At 36.4% G+C, this 23,934-nt stretch overlaps 1 protein-coding gene across 10 annotated transcripts in view; it reads right to left on the reverse strand.

Annotated features, from left to right (window-relative positions):
* The window catches only part of LOC127869101 (uncharacterized), a 68,207-nt gene that overhangs the window by 10,955 nt on the left and 33,318 nt on the right, over positions 1–23,934 (reverse strand). For 5 of the 10 annotated variants that reach the window (XM_052411423.1, XM_052411416.1, XM_052411415.1 and 2 more), the window contains exons 2-7: positions 18,976–19,943; positions 17,701–18,059; positions 17,025–17,084; positions 9,445–11,431; positions 6,313–7,871; positions 5,723–5,776 (exon numbers count right to left, since the gene is read on the reverse strand). In XM_052411423.1, the coding sequence (XP_052267383.1) occupies positions 17,710–18,059; positions 18,976–19,943 (1,318 nt within the window). In that variant the 3' untranslated portion in view covers positions 5,723–5,776; positions 6,313–7,871; positions 9,445–11,431; positions 17,025–17,084; positions 17,701–17,709. The remainder of the gene's footprint in view (positions 1–5,722; positions 5,777–6,312; positions 7,872–9,444; positions 11,432–17,024; positions 17,085–17,700; positions 18,060–18,975; positions 19,944–23,934) is intronic. The other 5 variants (XM_052411422.1, XM_052411421.1, XM_052411419.1 and 2 more) reach the window with 5 other exon arrangements.

Here is a 23,934-nt window from a genome sequence, read left to right on the forward strand (position 1 = left end):
ATATATCATTTGGCAGGTTTAGAAAATATCTCCCTTTTAAAGCTTATTACTTCCCTTGGATTGTACTTTTTTACTTTTGACATTGAAGGATGACCTTCACCTTTCACCACTCAAAATGTTCAGCTCCATGATATACACATGCATGCCAAATATCAAGTTGCTATCTTCAATATTGCAAAAGTTATGGCCCATATTAAAGTTTGCTGACAGACAGACAGACAGACAGACAGACAAACAGACTGACAGTACAACTGCTATATGCCACCCTACCGGGAGCATAAAAATGTATCGGGACATTTAGGCTCTGTGCATTTATTTTTAATTACTAAACATGATGTGCCTATGATATCAATAGAACATCATATCTGTTGTCATGTAATACAGAATTTATTACATTATATTTTTAAATGATGAAAACTCAGCAAAGCATCAGTTTTATCTTTTTCCAATAACTTGTGTAATAAATTCCATATTTCATAACCACTCATACAATACATGGTATCTCTATATCTCTACATTCCAAACAGCAATATCATGTAAATATGCATACGGTTTGGTCAAATTGTTGTCAATAGAGACAAAATAAAACTGGAATAAACAATGGGTGCCCTCAGCTCTTGCATCACTGGGAACTGTGTAAGGTATGTGAAGTCTGCAGTGTACAAATGCTAAGGAAGTAAACAAGGCACTATTGTTACTTAAAAAAAAATTGTCAATATTTTCAAAAGTTACATAAGAAATAAATATTTATGCTTCCTGAAGAGGTGCTAGAAGACAGTCAGCATGGGTTAATTGTCAGGTCTCATCTAGATGAATGCACATTACCAGGGATACAGTCATGCCATTGATTCATTCATCCTGCAAGTTTACTAAATAAACTCTAAAAAAAAAATATTCTTAATTGAAAATGAAAAAGTAGGAATAGTAGGAAGATTTGGTAAAAAAATAGGAAAAAGTAGGATCCTGATGAAAAAGTAGGAAATAGTAGGAAAAAGTAGGAAAAAGTATGACCGCTTGACAGCCTGATTGCGTTTTCCAGAGGAACGTTGTTTCCCTGACTAGCATGTGCGGATAGCGTTTCCCAGAGGTAAATGGTTTCCCTGACTAGACTGTGTGGATTGCGTTTACCAGAGGTTAGTGGTTTCCCTGACTAGCCTGTGCAGATTGCGTTTCCCAGAGGTAAGTGGTTTCCCTGACTAGCCTGTGCAGAGTGTGTTTCCCAAAGGTAAGTGGTTTCCCAGACTAGCCTGTGCGGATTGCATTTCCCAGAGGTAAGTGGTTTCCCTGACTAGCCTGTGCGGATTGCGTTTCCCAGAGCAAGGCTAATTCATGTTTTCAAAGCTACCTTTTAACTCTTATAATAACCACTGGGGGCTGACGAGGTCAAAGCGTAGTCCGTTTCGCTACGACGTCGGGTATATGTTTTACTACGAAAACATTGATTAAATACACATGACATCGAGAACGGATTAGTCGAAAATTGTGTTTAAACATGTAAGATTATGCTTTTCTAATAACATGACATTTCATAGGGCTGTTACATCAAATTATAATCCAAGATGTGTCTGGTTTATGCGGTTAAACATGAAATATACCGCTGATTTATAAAACTGAAGTAAAGTTTCACTTAAAAAAAAAGCAATTAAGGTTTACATCTGTGTTTAAGTGACACAATTTTACAATTTCCATATTGGTCTATGTATCGTTAAGCCACTGGTGTGTTTAGAAATGTGTAGGGTGACCCAGTTATCAGAAATAAAGGCTAAATATTATTATTAGGCATGATCATGTCTCATGTCTCTGACAGTATACGTATATGCCTCGCTACGACAACGCTTTAGCGTGTATGCGTTTCTCACAGAAGACGTATTGGTTATCTCTCAAAGGCAAAATAAAGAAAAGTGTTTTTTAATACGGAGTCATGGAGTGGCTGGATGTTTCCATTGAGGAAGAGGTACTAACAACGGCACAACATGATCCGAAGCGCACAGTCGACATGGTAATGCACATTATGATATAATTAAATTCACGACTAGGCCAAAGGAAACGATTTAAATCGAAAATCCATATATAAGATGACAGTTGAGAGTCGAGAACCTAATGTCGTCGGTCTCAATAAAAATGACGCATCTTCACCTTGTGACAATCACTTATACGTTCATTTTGATAGAGACCGACGATAGGTTTTCAGCATACAGTACTCTTTATCAAATAACATTCAATTCTCGTTATCCCCAACTCGCTTATTTCGAAACTCTGCTTATGTCAAAGTAAATCCCATGTCCCAACTTTGATCATTATTTATCTCATACGGATTTTGATTTTTAAATTGTATATATCAAAGCGATTTTCTTGAAAATCTGTTTTCCTCAACTAATTTTGAGATGAATTTCATGTTCGTATACATGATTTTACCTGTAAAATCCACACCTGTAACAGCCGTAAGGTGTGGAAAGTAGGACCCCAATGGCATAAATCCGCAATTGCATAATCAATATATCGTTGTAAAGGTGTGGCAGTGGGTTTCTGTCACAGGTTATTGTTTACTGCGTACATGACGGCCGGTAAATTTACCTCGTGTTACAATGCGGTTAAGGCCCAGTCTCAATATGATGCCGGCGGAGCCCCAGTGCGTGATCAGGCATCTACCGGGATGAACCGGGGCCCTACTGGGATGAACCGGTGCTCCACCGGGATGACCCGTGGACGACCGGGGACAACCGGGGCTCCACCGGGAAGTATTAAAATGTTTAATACCTCCGGGATGAAGCGGGAGTCACCGGGTAGGACCGGTAACGACCAACAACCGGGAACAACCGGAACTGTACCGGGTACAACCGGGACGGCACCTTAGCTCCACCGGGGCCCAAACACACCCCGGCAGAGCTACGGCAACGCCCCAGTAGAGCCCCGGTGAATGCCGGCAGAGTCCCTTTATAGCTACGTTGCATAAGTAAACCGGATCTCTGACGGTGCCGTCCCGGTTGTTCCCGGTGAAGTCCCGGTTCTTTCCAGTGCCAAGCCGGTCATTGCCGGTCCTTCCTGGTAACTCCTGGTTCATCCCAGAGGTATTGAACATTTGAATACTTTCCCGGTGGAGCCCCAGTTGTCCCCGGTTAAACCGGGGCGTTGCCGCAGCTCTGTCGGGGTCTGATGCCGGTATAGCCCCGGTGAGTGCCGGCATAGTGACGGTATACCGGGGCTCTGCCGGCTTTCACCAGGATCAACCTTTTCGTTTTGATGTTCATGCGCACAGTGAAGCACGGCATCTTTTGCAGTAGGCAATGGCATGAAATGGATACAGAGACTTGGTTGAGCAACCTATACGTTATATTTGTACTTCGTTGCGCAACCAATACATACTCTGTGCGAAACCTATACATAAAGCGACATGTAATTACCTTTGAAACAAAGCATTTGAATAATTAAAACACATGTTCGTAACCTGTTTTGTACTTTAAAATGTGTAATGTACACTGAATCAAAGTAACATGTAGTTTTATTTAATTTAAGTTACCGTAATTGGTAATTTTAACAGAATGACCACCTTATGCATTGCTTCAAATCAAAATATTTCAATTTAAGCTCAAAATAAACTTAAAGGTTGCAACTACGCGCATTTGTTATTAGTTTGTTTTTGAAAATAAGTGCCTAACATTACTGGATGTTCCGTTCTCTAATCCATAAACACCAGAAAAGATGAAACTCGCCTGATTAAGTAGTGTATTTACACAATGTTTTCGTAGTAAAACATATACCCGACGTCGTAGCGAAACGGACTACGCTTTGACCTCGTCAGCCCCCAGTGATAACAACACAAAGTGAACATAAGTTGCTACATAAAAATTCTGTAACATATTATTATTTTTGTCTGCATTTAGTATGAATGGCAAGGTGCAAATATTGACTTCATTTCGCAATAGACATAGAAACCCAACAGTGCTAAGGTTGGTACAACAAAGACATAATTGTTCAACTTGTGAATGGAATAATAAAAATTTAAATTGATGAATAAATTGTGATTGTTAGTGGGTTCGGGAGGTATAAAATTGATGACTTAATGTGTGATTGTTAGTGGGTTCGGGAGGTATAGAATTGATGAGTTAATTTGTGATTGTTATTGGGTTCGGGAGGAATAAAAAGTCAAACGGGCATGATAATCAGAATGACATAAAAATCTATAAAACTGTAAGTATCAAAACAACAATTAAAAGACCATAAACACTCAAAATCAATTAATATTTCGTACAATATTTCAAAAAATAAAGTTAACACATAAAAAAATCAATGTTCCTTATAGCAATATCCAAAATTTGATCACTAGATGTGGTCTGGTAATATAGATCAAGATACACATTGCTCTTTTTTTGTTTTGTGTGAATCAATATATTCCACACATGTTCATGCACCATGTAAGTGTCATATGAATAGATATTGTTGCGGAAAAATAAAATGGAATATATTGTGCCACACATATTTAAAAACGAGCATTTTGTATCTCATTAAATCTATGTGTGCATGGGACATCCCGTGTTGTAATTACACTGAACATACACAAATCCTTATATGTAACCTTTTTTCTAAATCAATCAAACTGTTTCATAATTTAAAAAAGCTCAATGGTCCTTCATGGACAAGTATCTGAATGTTGAATTGTTGTAAATGGAAAAAAGTGCCTGAAATGCTCACCTCAATTCAAGGTAAACCTACTGTAGAAGACATGACCTTGTGACATACTTTTTGACTTCACTTTAAACATTCTGATTAACTTTCATAATTGATGTGGCAAAAATCTGGCCTATAGAGTGATAACCAAGTTTGTTTCAAGGTTTGAACTGGTGACCTAGTTTTTGGAAGCAATGTGACAGATTCAAACTTAACCTATAACATATCATGATAATCATCTTTGATCATGATTGAGTCATGACAATTGAGATGTGAGACCTAGTGTATTGTTACACAAGTGGCCTTGGTTTAAACTCAGGCTAAATATTGTCAAAATAAACTTTTTGCCTTGATAATGCCAGAACATTTTGACCCAGTTACATCAAGGTTCAATAAACATTCAGGCCTTTAGATTCTTAAACAAGCTGACAGTTGAAGCAGCACACAGCACGCTCAATGACATAGGCTGATCACAATTACTTCTCGGGGGAATATACATATGGGAAATTCCTGATGCACTCAATACACAAGCTATGGACACTTGTATTTACGTGTGATTTTATAAACCATTAAAATTATAATCCAATAGTTCATAATTTATAATTAGTCTCTAAACTAGATGTTCGGATCTCCACAAAACAAAACAACATTTTATGCAAAGCTACAAACATCAGTGACCCCTCTTAGATATCAATTTTTTTTTATAAACATACTTACATTTAAAATGGAACCTCACTTTGTAAAGAGTTAACAATTTAGATATATTGGAACCTGCTGAAAAAGTGTGTGTTTTCCATGTTATTCTGTGTTTTAAAAAAGCTCTGGATTCCTAATTCAAGTCTGAATGTCAGGGATTAGCGTGAAACTGTTGCATCTTCTTCGAATGTCAAAATAAAATAAGGTTGTTGATGAACCCTTGAAATGAAATAATTTGTACTAGTCTTCTTAATTGAAGAGCAGAAACCCCAAATCGCATTGAGTTTTAACTATTTGTAAAGCCAGGGTCTCCAGAATGCTTTACCAAAGTTACCCGTTTTGCCATGGCAACGGGACTTACCGATTAGGATGTTGTGGCTGAGTTGTATTTGGGGAACCTGTGAGCATAAGGCCTCTGTAAACAGAAAAAAAGATCTCAGGGCATCCCAGAAATGTGTCCCTGTAAACCAAATTATTCAATGCATTCTGAAATGGCATTAGTTTTATTTGAATCAATTTTGTTTGAGTAAAAAAATATATAAGAAATACATTAAATTTGAAGACTTCTGATAGAAAAGAGATACACAATTAAACACTAGATACTATACTTCTATATGTTGTACACTTGATACAAACCTAGCCTACTAAATAATAGTTTATCCCTTTCTAAAAATATTGATTAAGTTATGTGTAACTCAAAAAAGGTGGGACAGACATAAGAACGGATTTAAGGAAGGGCAGACCGAATAACAGACAAGAACAAATATTTACGCCCCACTCCTGCGCCCTTTCAAGGCAATACAAATTGGCGGCTATTATAAATATTAACAATATCATAAGAACTGTCAGCTAGAATATAGTTTAATCAATATATAAAACGCACACACTATTTAAATTGAATTTGGAGTAAAAAACACATCACACATTATACATGATAAATTACCAATGTACCTTGCAGATAAAGTAATCTTGGCCCCTGAGTAAGGCAGTCTGGAGCCCCAGGTCTAGAGACGCTGCACTTTCGGGTAGAACTCATTGGGCATTTGCCCCATGAAACTTGGCCAGAAAAAATCCCTGGGCGTTCGGGTCCAGCTGACCAGAGAGCCTGTTGTTCAGCTGCGTACAAGAGTCACATGTGCATAATCAGTGCATCGGGTCCTGAGGGAACCGGCTCTTAAAACAGATTCCAAGAATTTAAATAAATATCGAAAAATAATGAAGACAATAATTTTATAATGTACTGAAAGCATTTAAATAATTGTTTTACTAAAATGGAATAGAAAAGCGGGTGTTTTCATGCATGGAGAAACTTTTGGTTCAGGAGCTGAATTTCGGCCGCAAAATAGACAAACTATGCCCTGACATACTAAGATTAAAACTTATATTAAATCCAGTGTTATTTGCATTCATTTACCAAGTTTGATCAATATAAAGATACAGAATTCCCATTTGATGCTATGAACTTTTCCTCAATCAGGCAGACAACGGAAAATACTGATGTTAAGTGAACTATATGAGCCACATTCTGGGAAACAATAGTACTTAATGTATGTGCAGTCTGCACAGGCTTATCTGGGATGACACTTAAATAGGACTTAATGTATGTGCAATCTGCACAGGCTAATCTGAGATGACACTTTAATAGTACTTAATGTATGTGCAGACTGCACAGGCTTATATGGGATGACACTTTAATAGGACTTAATGTATGTGCAATCTGCACAGGCTAATCTGGGATGACACTTTAATAGGTCTTAATGTATGTGCAGTCTGCACAGGCTTATCTGGGATGACACTTTAATAGGGCTTAATGTATGTGCAGTCAGCACAGGCTTATCTGGGATGACACTTTGATAGGACTTAATGTATGTGCAGTCTGCACAGGCTAATCTGGGATGACACTTTAATAGGACTTAATGTATGTGCAGTCTGCACATGCTAATCTGAGATGACACTTTAATAGGACATTATGTATGTGCAGTCTGCACAGGCTAATCTGGGATGACACTTTAATAGTACTTGATGTATGTGCAATCTGCACAGGCTATTCTGGGATGACACTTTAAGCACATACATGAAGCCCCGTATCCCAGCAGAGCACCTCTCAGATACTACTTGTTGTTCTTATTGCTGCTGCTGCTGCTTTGACCGGGCCATAGACAGAGATGGAGAGAGTCCTGACGCCAAAGTTGCCACCTCAAACCCGGGAATTCTCAACAGCAACTGTTGTTAAATGGCGTCAATCACATACTGGCATAAGGTTCACATTATTCGAGAGCAACTTATCGAGGTCAGTCGCAATAAGGAACAAGTCGATGCTGGGATGGAAGTCAAACTCGTCAAGGCTCCGCTGTAAGAAGTGTTGATGTAGCCAACATGGGAGAAGATGTTTGGAGGTTTGCTACTCTGACGCAAGAAGTTTTTGTGCTGAATTACTTAAGCGAAGGGGTCAGGATAGTCATCTACTTTCACTTCAACGATGTTTTTATCTTGGCGGCTTAAAGTGTTTGCTGAAAAGAAAATAGAAGGTAAACTAAAACCCGATTGGTTAAGTTTTAGTGACAAATGAATTTGCCCTGCAACAAAATACTTTACACACCTGCTTTTTTATGCCAAACGTTGCGTCTATAATTGATATTTAGAATATCGCAATTAGTGATTCACCAATAAGAACTCAGAATAGCGTTGTATCAAAATGTTATGCCCAAAAAACTTAATATTGAAAATTTTGGGTTTTAAACCGCGAAAAATACATAGTAAAGTACAGTTCATAGCAATGTGTAATACTTTTTTTAACAAGAGATGTGTTTGTCAGAAACACAATGCCCCTACTGCGCCGCTTTGATTATATATTTTTGTTTTTGATTATACCCCTTTACAAATATTTCTTCCCATGTAAAAATGATCTGTACCTTCCAAATGATAAGTATAAATTATCTCTCTTTTAAGCGTGTTACTTCCATTGGATTTGTTTGTTTTTACCTTTTATCTTCAGGATGACTTTGACCTTTCACCACTTAAATTTTGCAACTCCGTGAGATACACATGCATGCCAAATATCAAATTGTGATTTTTAATATTGCAAAAGTTATGGCCTATGTTCAATTTTTCAGTCGGACGGACTGACAGACAGTTCAACTGCTATTTTGCCACCCTACCGGGGGCATAAAAAAAAACAACAGGCATGACTTCAGTAATTTTAAGTGCGAGACTTTCCCCCTTAATAGTTTTGACTAAAACAACTTTCATTATGAAACTAAACAACTTTAAATGTGAGAATTAACAACTTAAAATGTAAGACTACATAAGTTTAAATGTGATACTTGGCAAATTTAATTGTAAAACAATACAACTTTTAACATGACACTAAACAACTTAAAATATGAGACTGTACACATTTAAATGTGCACAACTTATTACGCGAGACTAAACAACTTTAAATGTTAGACAATACAACAAGTCATAAGACACAATACTGTAAGTATATGAGTACTTGATCACCCACGTTTTGCCTATGGATTAGACAGAAATGCAAAAAACAGATGAAAGTCAATGGTGTATTAAGTATATGATACTCTGTCTTGCTTCCAGGGGCCATTATACTAGTAATTATAGCCTATTCTGGTTAAATCTATTATATGTACGTGATATTGAATCAATACTAGTTGATGTCTCCATTTTATGCCATTGTTTTTGTAAGACAGACCTTGAATGAAAAGTTTAGTCACTGGCGTTGAAAGTGTGTGCATAAGGATATGAAAGCAGTATAGTGATTTTGTCTTTGAAAACATCCGGTTTCTAATTTAAATAAAAATCATAATCAGTTATACGTATGTGAACACAAATACTTAACAATTTAGAATTTTTGATTTGTATTATAATTGTACTAAGTTTCAACTTATACAGCTTAATAAGGCAAGTAACTCATTGTTGCAACCTATCAAACACTTTTTTTGGCAAATATTGCATTGTAAATTTTAACCAGTAAATATTTATAAAAAAAAAGACTTTTTAAGGAATGGGGCTGAATTTAGGCCCAATCTTTGACAAAATTAATAACACTGTAAAGTGTAAAGGTCTCACCTGAAGCTCAGAAGCTGAGCTGATATGCTGGCCTCGCGGATATTGTTAAGGGCCGAGTTTGAGTTCTGATAAACTTCGGGTTGAGAGTCGAAGGGCGTACTGGACCATACAACAAAACTGGGGTCATGTTTTCAAGCCTTCTTTAGTCTCAATTCAATGCAATGCCCTTTTGGCTCGGAGTGCAAAGTGCTCGTAACAAAACCGGATGTGTTTACTTTTAGCAACTTGTTTTCAATAATGGGCGGAATTCGCGTCTGAGGCGCACCACATGAATAAATTGTGCGCTGAGGACAGTCCGTAATACTACTACTGTCCTAACTATTTACAGCAGAAACACTTCTGAATGAATCGTTTCGATTGTTCCTTGATTTGCTCTCGTTCCTTGCTGAATATATAGATGTCTCATGGTTCAAACAGAAATCTCAAACCTAAATTCAAGCACTTTTCAAGGACTTTCCAAGACCAAATATTCATTTTCAAGTCCATAAACTGTACGTTAGTTTCCTTTAAAAAAATGCCTTTTCCATTTGCTTGGATTGGTCTTTCTTGTTTACACTTTCATCAAAAGACACTGAGTACTGAGACACTGAGTACTGTCCACTATTTAAGTTATAGAACTATAAAGTACAGTTTTGAAATGTTCAGCTAGCCCCAAAACAGCCACATAATTATGCTTTGCTATGGTACTGTCATGGAACACAACTTGAAAAAACTTTGTAATGTTTTTATTGGAATTAAAGGATGGTTGTGTGCAAACGGTATAAATACCCACAATACTTTCGCGTTCAACATATCATTTTTTTTAAACGAATTTGTCTATGGATGTCTGCGAGTTTGATACTACAGCTGAAAGTTGCGAAGGTCCTGGAATTTGAATCTTCTATCTGCACACTCTCTGCATGTGGCGGTGCCTTCCTGGTTCGACACAGATGGGCTGTTGTTTTTTATGTCTGTTTTAGATTTAACAGTTTTAACAATAGTACCTTCCTGTTTAACAAAAAACACATTGCAGGAACCCTGTTTGCTTCTCAATTTCATGTTTTCTTTGAGGGTTTTCACTTTCTTGTGGCTTTTCAAAGCGCTTTCCCCCATACCCCCGACATCAATGGTCTTCATACAGACCCAACAATGTGCTTTTCGAATGTCATTTGTTTTCTGTACCCAGGAATATTCAGTTAACCACCCTGGTTTGAAACGACACTTCCCCATTGCTGCGTTTTCAATCGCAAAAATTGATCACAATGGAGAACCTCTGATGTAGCACACATAATCTGTGACATGTACACATAACATTTCGTACTCAATAGTGTACGAAACTTATATTTCGTACTCAACGTTTTGCGCGAAGGAATCTATGATACATTTTCGTAATATTTCCCATAAGAACGATTTAAGTTTATAATTAAAGCCATGATAAAAGTAATTTTGAGCAGAAATAAACATTTTCAAGGCTTTTTTACATGAACTAAGCACTTTTTAAGCACTTTTTTAAGGCCAACTTTTGTTCAAGAGCTTTTCAAGCCTAGGACTCGTTTTCAAGCACTTTTCAAGCCCTGTGCGAACCCTGTGTCTTATAAAGAATTAAACAAATTATTCAACGTTTAATTCTTCGTGAGATTCTTTGTGATGTCCACAGCGAGAACTAACTGTTAGCGTTCACTGTTAGCGTTACCATAAGTGCTGCTATAACGACTCGCTTCTGTAACACTCATCCCACTCGGGCACTAGAGCTAAACAAAACTACTCAGGCTTGCTTGGGGAAATCTCGACGCGGACATTTTGGTTGTTCATAACAGCGCGTGAAAACTTGACGTGCTGAGGATTTATTGCAGAACAGACTTGTGTAACGATGCTGACCCTTTGAGGCCGGAGGTCCAGTGGGAGGAGCTAGGGATCAGGGGAGGGAAAGGATCATTCTGTATAGGGGCTCCTGCAGGTCGGACTGGTGCTGTTGCTTGGCCAACTCGATATCAATGCTGGTGCTCTCCTGAAAACAACAACACTAGAGTGGGGGATATGAACTTGTAATACATTTTTATAATACAATGTATAATACACTACATATATTCCTCTTGATTGGATGTGAAGGTTTTCAGCAGCAAAACATAATTATCTGAATTTCTAATTTGGCATTTCATTGGTGCCTTGTCCTAAATAGCAATTAATGAAAATTAATGCAATTGAACCATTTCGTATTAAAACATTAAAAGTGTTGGCTAATGCTTTAATAACCTGTAAATTGACATGACGCCTTATCTATGATCGCTCCGCCCACTAGAATTGATCCACCAATCAGCGATCGATTAATCGGGCGCACTCGTTAGCAACGACCTGTCCGCCATTTTCTAGACAAGCTACATGTTTAGGTTCACTTTTATTCCAACGAGTTTCTTTTGTTTTCCTCTTTAAAAAAACGATTTAAAATAGTTAAACGGTGTCAATGGGGATTATGTAACTCGGACAATTGATATCCTAGAAAAATTAGTTGATGACATTTAATTTATATCGTTTCCAAAGCCAAAAAGAGATCTTGAAAAGTGTAAGAGATGTATAAATACATGCGGTCGTCACCACGAACAACTGAACGTCAACACTGTCAAAGACAATAATAATATATTTTTATCGGATATACTAGCAGATTTAAATAGTTAATGTTATCGATCTGATTATCACATAATATTTCACTTTTTAAAAATAGTTTTATCAGTTACTAGGTCAGAAGCGAGGTTCATCTGCATTACTTTAAGAGAAATAAAACCCAGCATGAAGCCTAATTCATGCTGTGTTTTATTACTCTGATAGTAATGCACTTAATTGACATCATACATGTTATTTGAAGGTGACATGTGATATATTATCTTATTAACAGTATCTACACATTTGCACTCATGTGGTGTCACCAATAAACGCTTTTAATCCACACTAGGAGCTCGAATTTTAGATCTCATTTTTTAAACGAGTTTTGTTTATTTTGTTCGGATTATAAAACGGAAATGAAATATGGCAAACACGGTGTAAAAAGGGTTATTGCAACTCCGACATTTGGTATCCAGAAAGATAAGTTAGATGAATTAAATTTATACCATTTCCAACGCGGCAATGCGGTCTTGGCAAGAGCGAGTGGAAGCTTCAAGAATTACCGAGATCCCCTTTATAGAACATTAATTTATTTCACAAACTTGAAATGTCATATAAGCAATAACTAAGCATTATTAAGTATGTATTATGTCACGTGTGCATGTAAAATATTTGAGAATTTTGATACCCCATTCGTGTAACTTTACATGATCCCCGTTAAAAATCGCGTTTCTGTGTATGTCAGAAACAAGTGAAAACCATTTTGTTATTATTTTAATAAAGACCTATCGATAAATGCTATTGTTAAAGAGTTATTATTACTGATATTAGTTAACCAATAAATGCGGTAACTTCGGGGAAGTCGGAACCTGCGCGAGCGTCTGATATTGGTAGCCTTATTTATTTATAATAGCCTGACCGTATTCTATTTCGTACAACGCTAATTTTATATCAGACAATGTCCAAACTTAGTGTGTTGTTTTTGCGCTTTAAATTAAAGTGATTAATAAATGGCCCATAAGCAATGTTTAATATGATTAATATCACTTTTATACGCAATAACATGTGGGATTGAGGTACCCACCCGGCGTCAGAAAGCGCGTAAAACTTCAATGAATTCCCAGTTATAAAGCGCTATTTCGTGTCAAATACACGGGTAGGGGGGAATGTTTCGGTAATAATTTTGTTAATAACACGGGTAAATACCGGTGAAGTGTTAATTTATTGCAAATACCACCATTACACGTAATAACGGGTTCGATTTCGGTAAGCGCGCAAGCGTTTGAGAGCGTGTTTAATGTACCGATTTACCCGTTATAAATAGCTGATGTTCTCTTTAATCGTATATTTTTTGCATTTGCAGAATAACTCAATGGCATCAACCCCTTTTCAACTGTAATATGGTGTTAAACAAGTCCATAAAATCATCCGGAATATCGCGTAAATCTATATGCAGTCTATAGGCAAAGAAGCCATTTTGGTGTTAGCTTGTCTAGGTTTTCTTCCCGCTGAGCCACATGATTAAGTGGGCGGAGCGATCACTGATAAGGCGTCATGTCAATTCATAATTATTATTCTTACTTAACTTTCAGTGTAATTTTATAAGCCAAATTGCCGCTCATCAATATTAGAAGCTTTCGTCCCAGATTAGCATGTGAAATCCACATAAGCAAATCAGGGAGGACGCTTTCTGACGATACTGGATTTTCACAAAAGAAGATACTTATTTTCAACAAAACAGACCTTTAAAGAGGTAATTGTTGTCCCTAAGTAGCCTGTGCAGACTGCACAGGCTAATCTGGGACTACAATCTAAGCACATGCATTAAGCCCTATTTTTCCACAGCGTGGCTCATAGATGTTTTTAGCCAGTTTTTTTCCTATATAACAACAAAACAGAATGGAAAATCATCTTGTTAAAAATAATTAATTGTTTATTGTACTCATAATCATAATCATAATCTGTTAACTTTTACAATTCTTTCACAGAGGATTCACTGTTGATACAAGTTTCAACAAGCAAATTCTTTGAATTGATATCCCCCGCCAATATGCTTCTGGACACAAAAGTGTTATATTTGACACTCAAAAAAGCATTTTTCAAGATACAAAGGGCCATAGCTCCGTTATTAACAGATGGTGTACAATGCCATTTGGCGTGCATCATTCTCTTATCCATATATATACTCATACCAAGTTTCAATGCAATCCGCTTAAGCACTTCCAAGATATGGCTCCGGACGAATGGACGGACGAATGGACGGACGGAAAGACGGACGGAGGGACAACGCCAAAAAAATATCCCTCCACCTATGGCTGGGGATAATAATAAATGGGAGGCAACAACTTCATATTAATGTATTCCCAAAGTTACAAAAACACACACACCATTTTTACCATGCCTTTACAGGTCTTTGGTGTTAAACTCTGTTTAAATTCACACTAGACAACAGTTCCAAAGTAAGCCATCATGTCATAAAAGTTGCAAGAAATATTACAAATTAATAAAATATGAAACAATTTAATGGCAACAACTCACTGCTGGTACATATTGACAGTTCTCTCCCTTGTTAGTGTAAGCTAAATTAATTAAAGGCCACAATATACTAAATCATTTCCCTATATAATTCAATGTAAAAGCGACAAATTAAAGAGAAAATAAATGCAACATTTAGAACATAGAGACCACCATAACCATACTTTTTTCTGAAAGTTCATTCTAAGCTGAATCGATTTAAGCAATAAAAAAGATATGTCATGTTAAAACCAAACATTAACTTTACTCAAATCAAACTCTACTTCTTTTGCACCTTAAATTTTCCGGTCATTTTCTAGTGCAATGTAACTGTTTTCAGGTCAAACTTGTACTTAAGTCTCTAGCTTTATCATATGTCAGGGATTAAGCAGTGAGCACCTTTTCTTTCCCTTCCAATATATCCAAGAGATAAAGCCAGAACACCAGTCTAAAGTGTAAAACATGGCTTCGAGTAAAATATGATTTTTTTTAGAGAGTACAGCCCTACATGAAACTATTATTTAGTATAATGTAACCTATAAGACAACCTGAACTGTTTAAAACGCAAAAAATATGCACTTCCTCATCATTTTTCATCTATCCTCAATGTGTATGCCAAACTTCAGATTGATCTTTTACGTAGAAATGTTTGAACAATGAAAATTATTATAATAATGCCTGATAAGACATATGGCTTCCATTGTCGGTGCTTAGATTTATAAAGGGCTTTCAAGAGCAAATAATATTAACTTATATAACAGAATACAGTAAATATACTGTAAACATCTTATATGCTATATCGTAGAAGAAATATAATATTATTAAAACGTGTTTAAGCTTCTTTCAGTGCGAATTTGTGAGTTTAGAGTTGCTCAATACGAGATTCTGTACTTTTTATTATCCCCTGCCATAGGCGGAGGGATACTGTTTTGGCGTTGTCTGTCAGTCCTTCCGTCCATCTGTCTTTCCGTCCGTCCACCCGTCTTTTCGGAGCCATATCTTGTAAGTGCTTTGGCGGATTTCATTGAAACTTGGTATGAGTATGCATATGGATAAGAGAATGATGTACCCCAAATGGCATTGTACACCATCAGTTAATAACAGAGTTATGGCCCTTTGTATCTTGAAAAATGCTTTTTGTGTGTCCGGAGCCATATTTTTGAAGTGCTTTGGCGGATTTTATTGAAACATGAAATGAGTATATATATGGATAAGAGGATGATGCACGCCAAATGGCATTGTACACCATCTGTTAATAACAGAGTTATGGCCCTTTGTATCTTGAAACAATGTTGTTTTGAGTGTCAAATATAATACTTTTGTGTCCAATAGCATATTGGCGTGGGCTATCAATTCAACGAATTTGCTTGTTTAAATTTTTTTCCCATACAAATTTTCCCATTTAATTATTTTTATTTACACTTTTCAATACTCGTTAACTCCATGAAACAAAATGCATTTATTACATGTTACTAGCAAGAACGCATAATATCCCGTGAAAAAAAGGTGGTTTTATGTAAATCGTGCTCCTTTGTGACTTGGCCTGTTTTGACAAAAAAAACAACACTGTATACACAATGAAAACTTAACACCTCCTCACAAACAGACTCTATACGGCATTAGATGGAATAGATTCCAATCAAATAGGCTTAATTAAATATCTCACAGCTTTATAAAAACTCAAGGCTTGCATGGGGATGACAGAAATTATTGCAGTGTTGTGTTTTTGAGGTGTCTGTATCGGTAAGTTGGAAAGCATCGAGCTGGAGAAGGGTTTGAGTTATTGATCATCAAGTAAAATAAGTTGTACTGAAAACACGATATACACAAGAATAGACGCCATTTTACCTTCTGTGAAATCATATCATATCATTCTCGTCCACTTCACTTATTTATACACTGCAAAAACATTATTATTCGCGGGACATTATTTTTTATTGATTTTAAGGGTTGAACGATCCACAAATTAAATACAAACACACTGGAAAATAACTGACACAAATTCCATATTTATTGTTTCCAAACTGAGAAAGTCACGCATTAACTACCACGTCCATGAAAGTCTTTTTTTAACCACAAAATAACATGCGGACAAATTTATATAATTTTACAAAAAACAAACAATTTAAAAGGATATTTTACCTAATGTAAATTCATACTATTCTTTTCCACCTCATCTTAATAAACAGGAAATACACAAGCAGGGCTTTTCCTTGAGTATTTATGGGTCTGTTAAACGAACCCATACCCAAAGCGTGTTATATGCTGTTCCTTATGAAAATTATATCTCAATTATGTTTCAATTAGATCTAACAAAGTTTATAACTATTATAATAGGATTTTATTCCTATAATTTGAAGTATAATTAAAACTTATTAAATGTGTTTTCCCAAATCAATGGACTTTTAGCACGAAACAAATTCAAAATCCCAAAACTGCATTTTTTCCCAAAGTGGCCAAGAAAAGGCCTGACAAAGCGTCTCTTTTACCTTCTGCGTCATGCTTGTCCCCCACATCCTCAGCATCGTTGTCCCGACTGTCAGCAGCAACTGGAGCAGTAGAATAGCTCGATGTATTTCTTGTATGTATATTTAGGACTTACACACATTGATATAAATGCAATAAAAATCAATAAGACATGTTCAACATCATAAAATATGGCAAATTAATAAATCTCACATTAAGTGTTACCTTTCTGTAAACATTGCATAAAATATCAATATATACTCCTCCAAAGATTACTGAACAATGTCATATTTTATTTATTTATTTATTTTATTATACATTTCTTACATGGCATCATGGTGTTTATAGAAATGAAAGTCTAAAAATAGCCTCAGTTGCTATGTACATGTGCATATATGTAGAAATATTAAATTTTCAGTTGAAATGCTTTGTTTTTTCATGCAAAGTTTACAAGAACTAAATTTTAGGACCATAATGACACAAACGTTATGACAACATAACATAATATGCATTAGATCTTATGTTCCAACAAAAACCCTCACATTGTATAATCAGATAACAATATGTGCACATAAATTATTTGTATCTTTAACTACACACACAATGTTGTATTGTAACATCACACACTACTATGTTCGTATGCTAAACAACACATTATCATTGAAATACTAATCACTAATTACAACAACTAATACATACATGTACACACTATTCCACTCTGAACACCACAATGTTGTCCCGATATTGTCCCACAATGATGGATGATGTGGTGCTGCTGTAGCAGACTGACTGTGGCCAGCTCACTCCATCCTTCTGTGTAGCCAGCGTAGCCAGCTTACTCTCTCCCTCCCAGCCCACCTGTAGTATAGTGTAGGGCCCCCATCCACAGACCAGCACCTGGCCTGCAGGGGTCACATGTAGACCACATGGGCTACGTAGTGCTGGGTCTGTGAATGTAGCCAGGAGTGTGCCATCCCTGGCCAGGGTGAGAAGCTTGTTCTGCTCAGGGTTGGTGATGTACAGCCTGTCTCCTGTGGGACTCACAGCACACTTGTATACTGCAAAACAGAGTAACATCAAGATATTGAATTACTGTCAATGTTAAATAATCTTATTAAACATACTGCAGTGATATTGTATTACATATGTGTTGGTTGTTATAAATAGACAATAAACATATGTTAACATATGCATACATTTGAATTATTTAATAGTTATGTATGGCAATAAATTTCAGTGTTATTGTGTAAAAGTGATATGTCTAAATGCGACTGGTGAGGTAGAAATGAAGTGATATATACAATTGCAAAGATGGAAACAATTACACAGATGAAAATCATTACACAGTTCAATCGTCATGTGCATATGAATGTTACTATATGCAGCAATAATAGATTTCCAACCCTTGTACACATGTGATAACAATGTACTGACATACATAAAACTTACACAAGCAGACATACTTCATACATGTGCTGTGTTAAGACTTTAGTTACGTATGCAAAGTGTTTATAACAAGAACAATAATTTTTCAAACGAACAAAATATTGAGGCTTTTTTATCAACAAGAGCAAGATGTTAAAATGAATAATAATAATTACATACATACAATGTACATTTGAAAACTTCTTAATATCCGTCTTCAGCAATTTAAAGTGTATCCATTTTATATGATCATAATTTATTTTTATTTACAAAACATATTGCATATGAACAGTAATTTGACAACCACAAAACTGAATGATAGGTCAGAAAGTGTGTCTTTGCCAGGAACTCAGTTTCTATTTATAGACATGTCATGTAGTGACAGTCAAAATACTGCATTACTCATATATATAAATCAATAACAGAGAACAACTTTCCTGCTGTTATAATAATTCATTGACACAAACACATTTTACAAATATGAAGTTTCACAATAATTTGTAATACATATTCCTGATGATATCAGGATGAAACCACCATGATTCTTACCTGTATCAGAAGCTGATGTATCTTCATACAGTCTGCAGACCAGTGTCCCACTCAGTGAGTACTTGTACAGGGCAGTTTTAGAGCAGATGAACAAGTCTCCCTTGTGGTGGACAATAGCATAACAGTCTTGTTGTAACTGAAGCCTCCTGCCAGGAACTAGCTTGCTCTGGGTGACAGTGATAAACTGGACCCCATGATCACCCAAAGCCACTGCAGCCTCACTGGGTGTGATGAGACACATGTCCCATGCCCTGGCATTCACACCCCAGTGACTCACCACCTGGTACTGCTGGTTCAGCAGCTTGACTTTGTAATTCAACCAGTCTGCAACCAAGACTTGCCCATCTGGGAGAGCACATACCGCAATGATCAAGCATGTATTTGAATCCCTAAATATTCTCACTTTGTACTTAGACACCCCTTTCACAGAGAACAACTCGTCTGAAAAGTTCTCATTCATATATATTTCACACTGTTGTATTTTGTCCAGACATTTGTAATGGGCTATTAAGGAGAGTTCTGGTTGATACTTCACTTTCTGCATGGCTTCATGGAGTGGTAACAATTCACCATGATGTCTGATGCAGGTTTTGATCACACTGATGAGAGGAGCTTGTTTAAGTTTCAGCTTTTCTTTCTGTTCTTTAATAGAGCAATTTTCAAATTCTGTTAATAATAAATTTACTTTCTGACGAATTTCATCTAATGTATATTCCATGGTTTCAAATGTTTCATTCATGGAGGTGTCGTCACATTGGACTAAGAAAGATTGTATATTAAGTCGCATTGTCTTCACCTTGTTTCGCTCAAATTCAGCATAGGAGCCCTGCATAGATCTCCTGTTGTCCTCCCTATAACTCTGGAGCTTCTTTAATCTTGAAAGAGTTTTAGAAACTCTGACTGACAATTTCTTTACATCTGATGACTGCCTTTTGACTTCAGAGAAAACTTTAACCTGAGTGCACCGACTGAAAGGAAAAACAAGGACATCAGTAAAACTGATGGATGCTCCCAATGATGTTTTGTCGATATTTGGGTTGTGTGGACAAAAAGTGTTACCTTGAGAAAATCTATTATTAGCCTCGATGACCTTGACCTTGACCCCAGTAACCTAAAACCTCATCAAAAGGTTGAGGTCCATGCAAGGTACCTACATGCCAAATATGTAAGAAATCTTAAAATATTGAAGGCGCTATGAGAAACTGTAAAAAAATGTGACTGAAAAATCTATGATTAGCCTCGGTGACCTTGACCCAAGTGACCTCAACCTCATGAAAAGGTAGAGGTCCATGCCAGGTACCTACATGCCAAATATGTAAGAGATCAGTAAAATATTGAAGGCGCTATGAGAAACTGTAACAAAAGTGTGACGGAAGGAATTAAGGAAGGAAGGACAAACTGGCAACTATATGCTCCCCATATATATATATATATGGGGAGCATAACAACATTTATATAATGAAATCTTTATAACAATCAAGATAATTGGAATACATTATTAATGTACCACATGCTCATATCATAGGTATGGATACGTTACTTAAGATATACATGTACATACAAACACATTGCTATAGATATACTGGCATTCACATTTTTAAAGATCAAATCAATTACATTTCTTTATAAGTTAATTGGCTAAATATGCAAAGCTGCTAAAACTGTTTTTTTTAGATAAATAGGACATTGTTTATCTCAATTTTAATGCACAGAGATTTTTGTGTGTGTTCCAATCCATATCCACATTATGCTTTGAATTTCTGAAGCTAAATTTATCTAGATACTTCTTGAAAAAATCTTTAGCTCATTTTAATCAAGCGCTGTGTTTGCGAAATACAACAGCCCCTATTGCACTTTGGAGCCAAACTGCAGCTATTTAAGAGAAAATTGTTAAGTTCAAGGCCAGTAACTTGGTATAAGATCAATTGACCAAAACAAAACTCAAACTTGATGTTGGAAGACTCACACACAAAAAATAATGAATGTATCGGAAAATTTATGGAAAACAATACTGGAAAAGTGTTATTTTAAAGAAAATTCTGAAGTCCAAGGCCATTACTTTGCCAAAAATTAATGGACCAGAACAAAAACTCGAACTCGATTTGTTAGTCATGTAGGTAGACCCACACACCAAAAAAAAGTCAATATATGAAAGTGTTTAGGAGAAAAATTCTGGAAAACTGTTATTCAAGAAAAAATTGAGAAAAGTGCAACTATGCCTGTATTAATGGACCAAAATGAAACATGATTTGAAATTCATGCAGATAAACTCACACACGACATAACAGGTGAATATCTTAGGTCTGTAACTTTACCAAAAATCAATGGACAGGAGCAAAACTTGATCTGTAAGTCATGCAGGTAGACGCACATACCAACAAGGGCTGTTTGTAAAAAAATGCATGCCCCCCCCAAGTGGGCTGTCAGTTGTAGTGGCAGCCATTGTGAATAAGTAGAAACCATTATACTGCTTCGGGTCACTGTGACCTTGACCTTTGACCTAGTGACCTGACAATCAAAAGGGGTCATCTGCCAGTCATGATCAATGTACCTATGAAGTTTCATGATCCCAGGCCTAAGCATTCTTGAGTTATCATACAGAAACCATTTTACTGTTAAGAGTCACTGTGACCTTGACCTTTGACCTAGTGACCTGAAAATCATTTGTGGTCATCTGCCAGTCATGATCAATGTACCTTTGAAGTTTCATGATCCTTGGCCTAAGTGTTCTTGAGTTATCATCTGGAAATCATTTAACTGTTTGGAGTCACTGTGACCTTTGACCTAGTGACCTGAAAATCAATAGCGGTCATCTGCCAGTCATGATCAATGTATCTATGAAGTTTCATGATCCTAGGCCTAAGCGTTCTTGAGTTATCATCTGGAAACCATTTTACTGTATTGAGTCACTGTGACCTTGACCTTTGACCTAGTGACCTGAAAATCATTTGGGGTCATCTGCCAGTCATGATTAATGTACCTATGAAGTTTCATGATCCTAGGCATAAGAGTTCTTGAGTTATCATCAGGAAACCATTTTACTGTTTCGAGTCACTTTGACCTTAAACTTTGACCTAGTGACCTGAAAATCAATAGAGGTCATCTGCCAGTCATGATCAATGTACCTATGAAGTTTCATGATCCTAGGCAAAAACGTTCTTGAGTTATCATCCGGAAACCATTTGGTGGACGGACCGACCGAAAGACGGACTGACCCACAGACAGACATGTGCAAAACAATATACCCCCTATTCTTTGAAGGGGGGCATAAAAATCAAGTAAATAATTCTGAAAGCATTTCGTAAAAACACAGGAAACGGAATAACATATGGACTGACAGACAGACGGTCGGACTACTATTTGTCACCCTACCTAATCATGATCATGAACACCTACGTTTGATTTTTGCCACAAAATGCGTTCTCAATTTGTAGGACATTTACTTCATGGACAGGTCATTTTCAAATATCATGACCAATGATTAAGTTTCAATTGGGACAAGCTGTAATACAACAAACTTTTACCTTTGACATTTGAGTTAGGGAGTCAGGTCAGTGTTTTTGGGGGGTAAAATAAGGGTCTATTATTCCCAATGTCAACAAGAGCTGTGTTTGTGAAGGTTACAATATACTAAATACTTTTGGTGTTGAATGCTATACCCTCAAAACAAAATCTTCATTTATTTGAAGACACAATTCTCTGTACGGGCACTTGCCATGACTTTATTTTTGAATAGTTCTGTGTTCATGTGGTAGGGAAAACATTTTTGTATACTACAAATTCCCTGTTTTGCTTTTAGGTTGGAGACTACATAAGACTTTGACAGTTGGCAGTAAACCATCATCAACTGGTGAGATGCCGGTAAAAAGATGGCCATAAAACAGTGAGCGCTGATTAGCATTTCTTACATACTGGATGACCTATGATTTTTATTGTTTAAATCATTTCGGCTTGGAATGCTCTTTAAGAAAAGGTATGGTTATGGGGGTGTCTACGCGCAAAAGTTTGACTTTATTTTTTGTAAAAGTTATTGCTTTTACATTGAATTTGTGTAGGAAATCTTTTGGTATATTGTGACCTGAAACACAATGCCCTGTACGTCAATTTGAAGCTGTACAGCTGCTATATTGCAATTGAAAACATCATGACGAAGTTACGGTCCGTTGATATTTGACAAGGTAACAAGAAATGTCCAAGGTTCATTTATGATTACTTCGTCAAATATCAATGCACCAGATCAAAACATAGCCTGGATCTGAAAGTCATGCATGAAGACTCACGCACTTAAAATCATGTAAGTATCTGAAAGAGTTTCGGAAAAAACCTGACGTGTTATTTTAGAGAAAATGGCTAAGTCAAAGGCCTGTAACTTTGCAAAAAGCAATTGACTGGACTGAACAATTTCCAGACTTGTTATTTTAGAGAAAATGTTTAAGTCCAATGCCTGTTTTTAATTTAAAATCAATAGACCAGAATGATGCTCAAATTTGATCTGTAAGTCATGGAGGTAGTAGACTCACACACCCAATAACAGGTAAATATTTTGCAAGCATTTCGAAAGTCCGGAAAACTGTTATTCTAGACAAATTGTTGATTCCAAGCCCCATAACTTTGCCAAAAATGAATGGACCGGAACAAAATCCAAACTTGATCTATAAGACATGCAGGGTAGGCTCACACACCATAAATCAGGTGAATACCTGACAGTATTTTGGAAACTGAATGCAAGACGGACATACAAACTGACAGACATGCAGTGCGATTGCTATATGCCACCCTACTGGGGATACAAAATGTGTATATATTTCCCAAATTGACTGCATTAAATTCCGAATGGATGGTTTCCAAAACAAAAAACATTGTTGTTTTTTTTTTTAATAAATTGCAACATTTAGTTTCCCAATGTATCTCTACCGGTTAAACCTGATTAAATATCATATTTAAAACACTTATTCTCAA

This window comes from Dreissena polymorpha, chromosome 2 (assembly GCF_020536995.1).
Source record: "Dreissena polymorpha isolate Duluth1 chromosome 2, UMN_Dpol_1.0, whole genome shotgun sequence".
Classification (NCBI taxonomy): Eukaryota; Metazoa; Mollusca; class Bivalvia; order Myida; family Dreissenidae; genus Dreissena; species Dreissena polymorpha.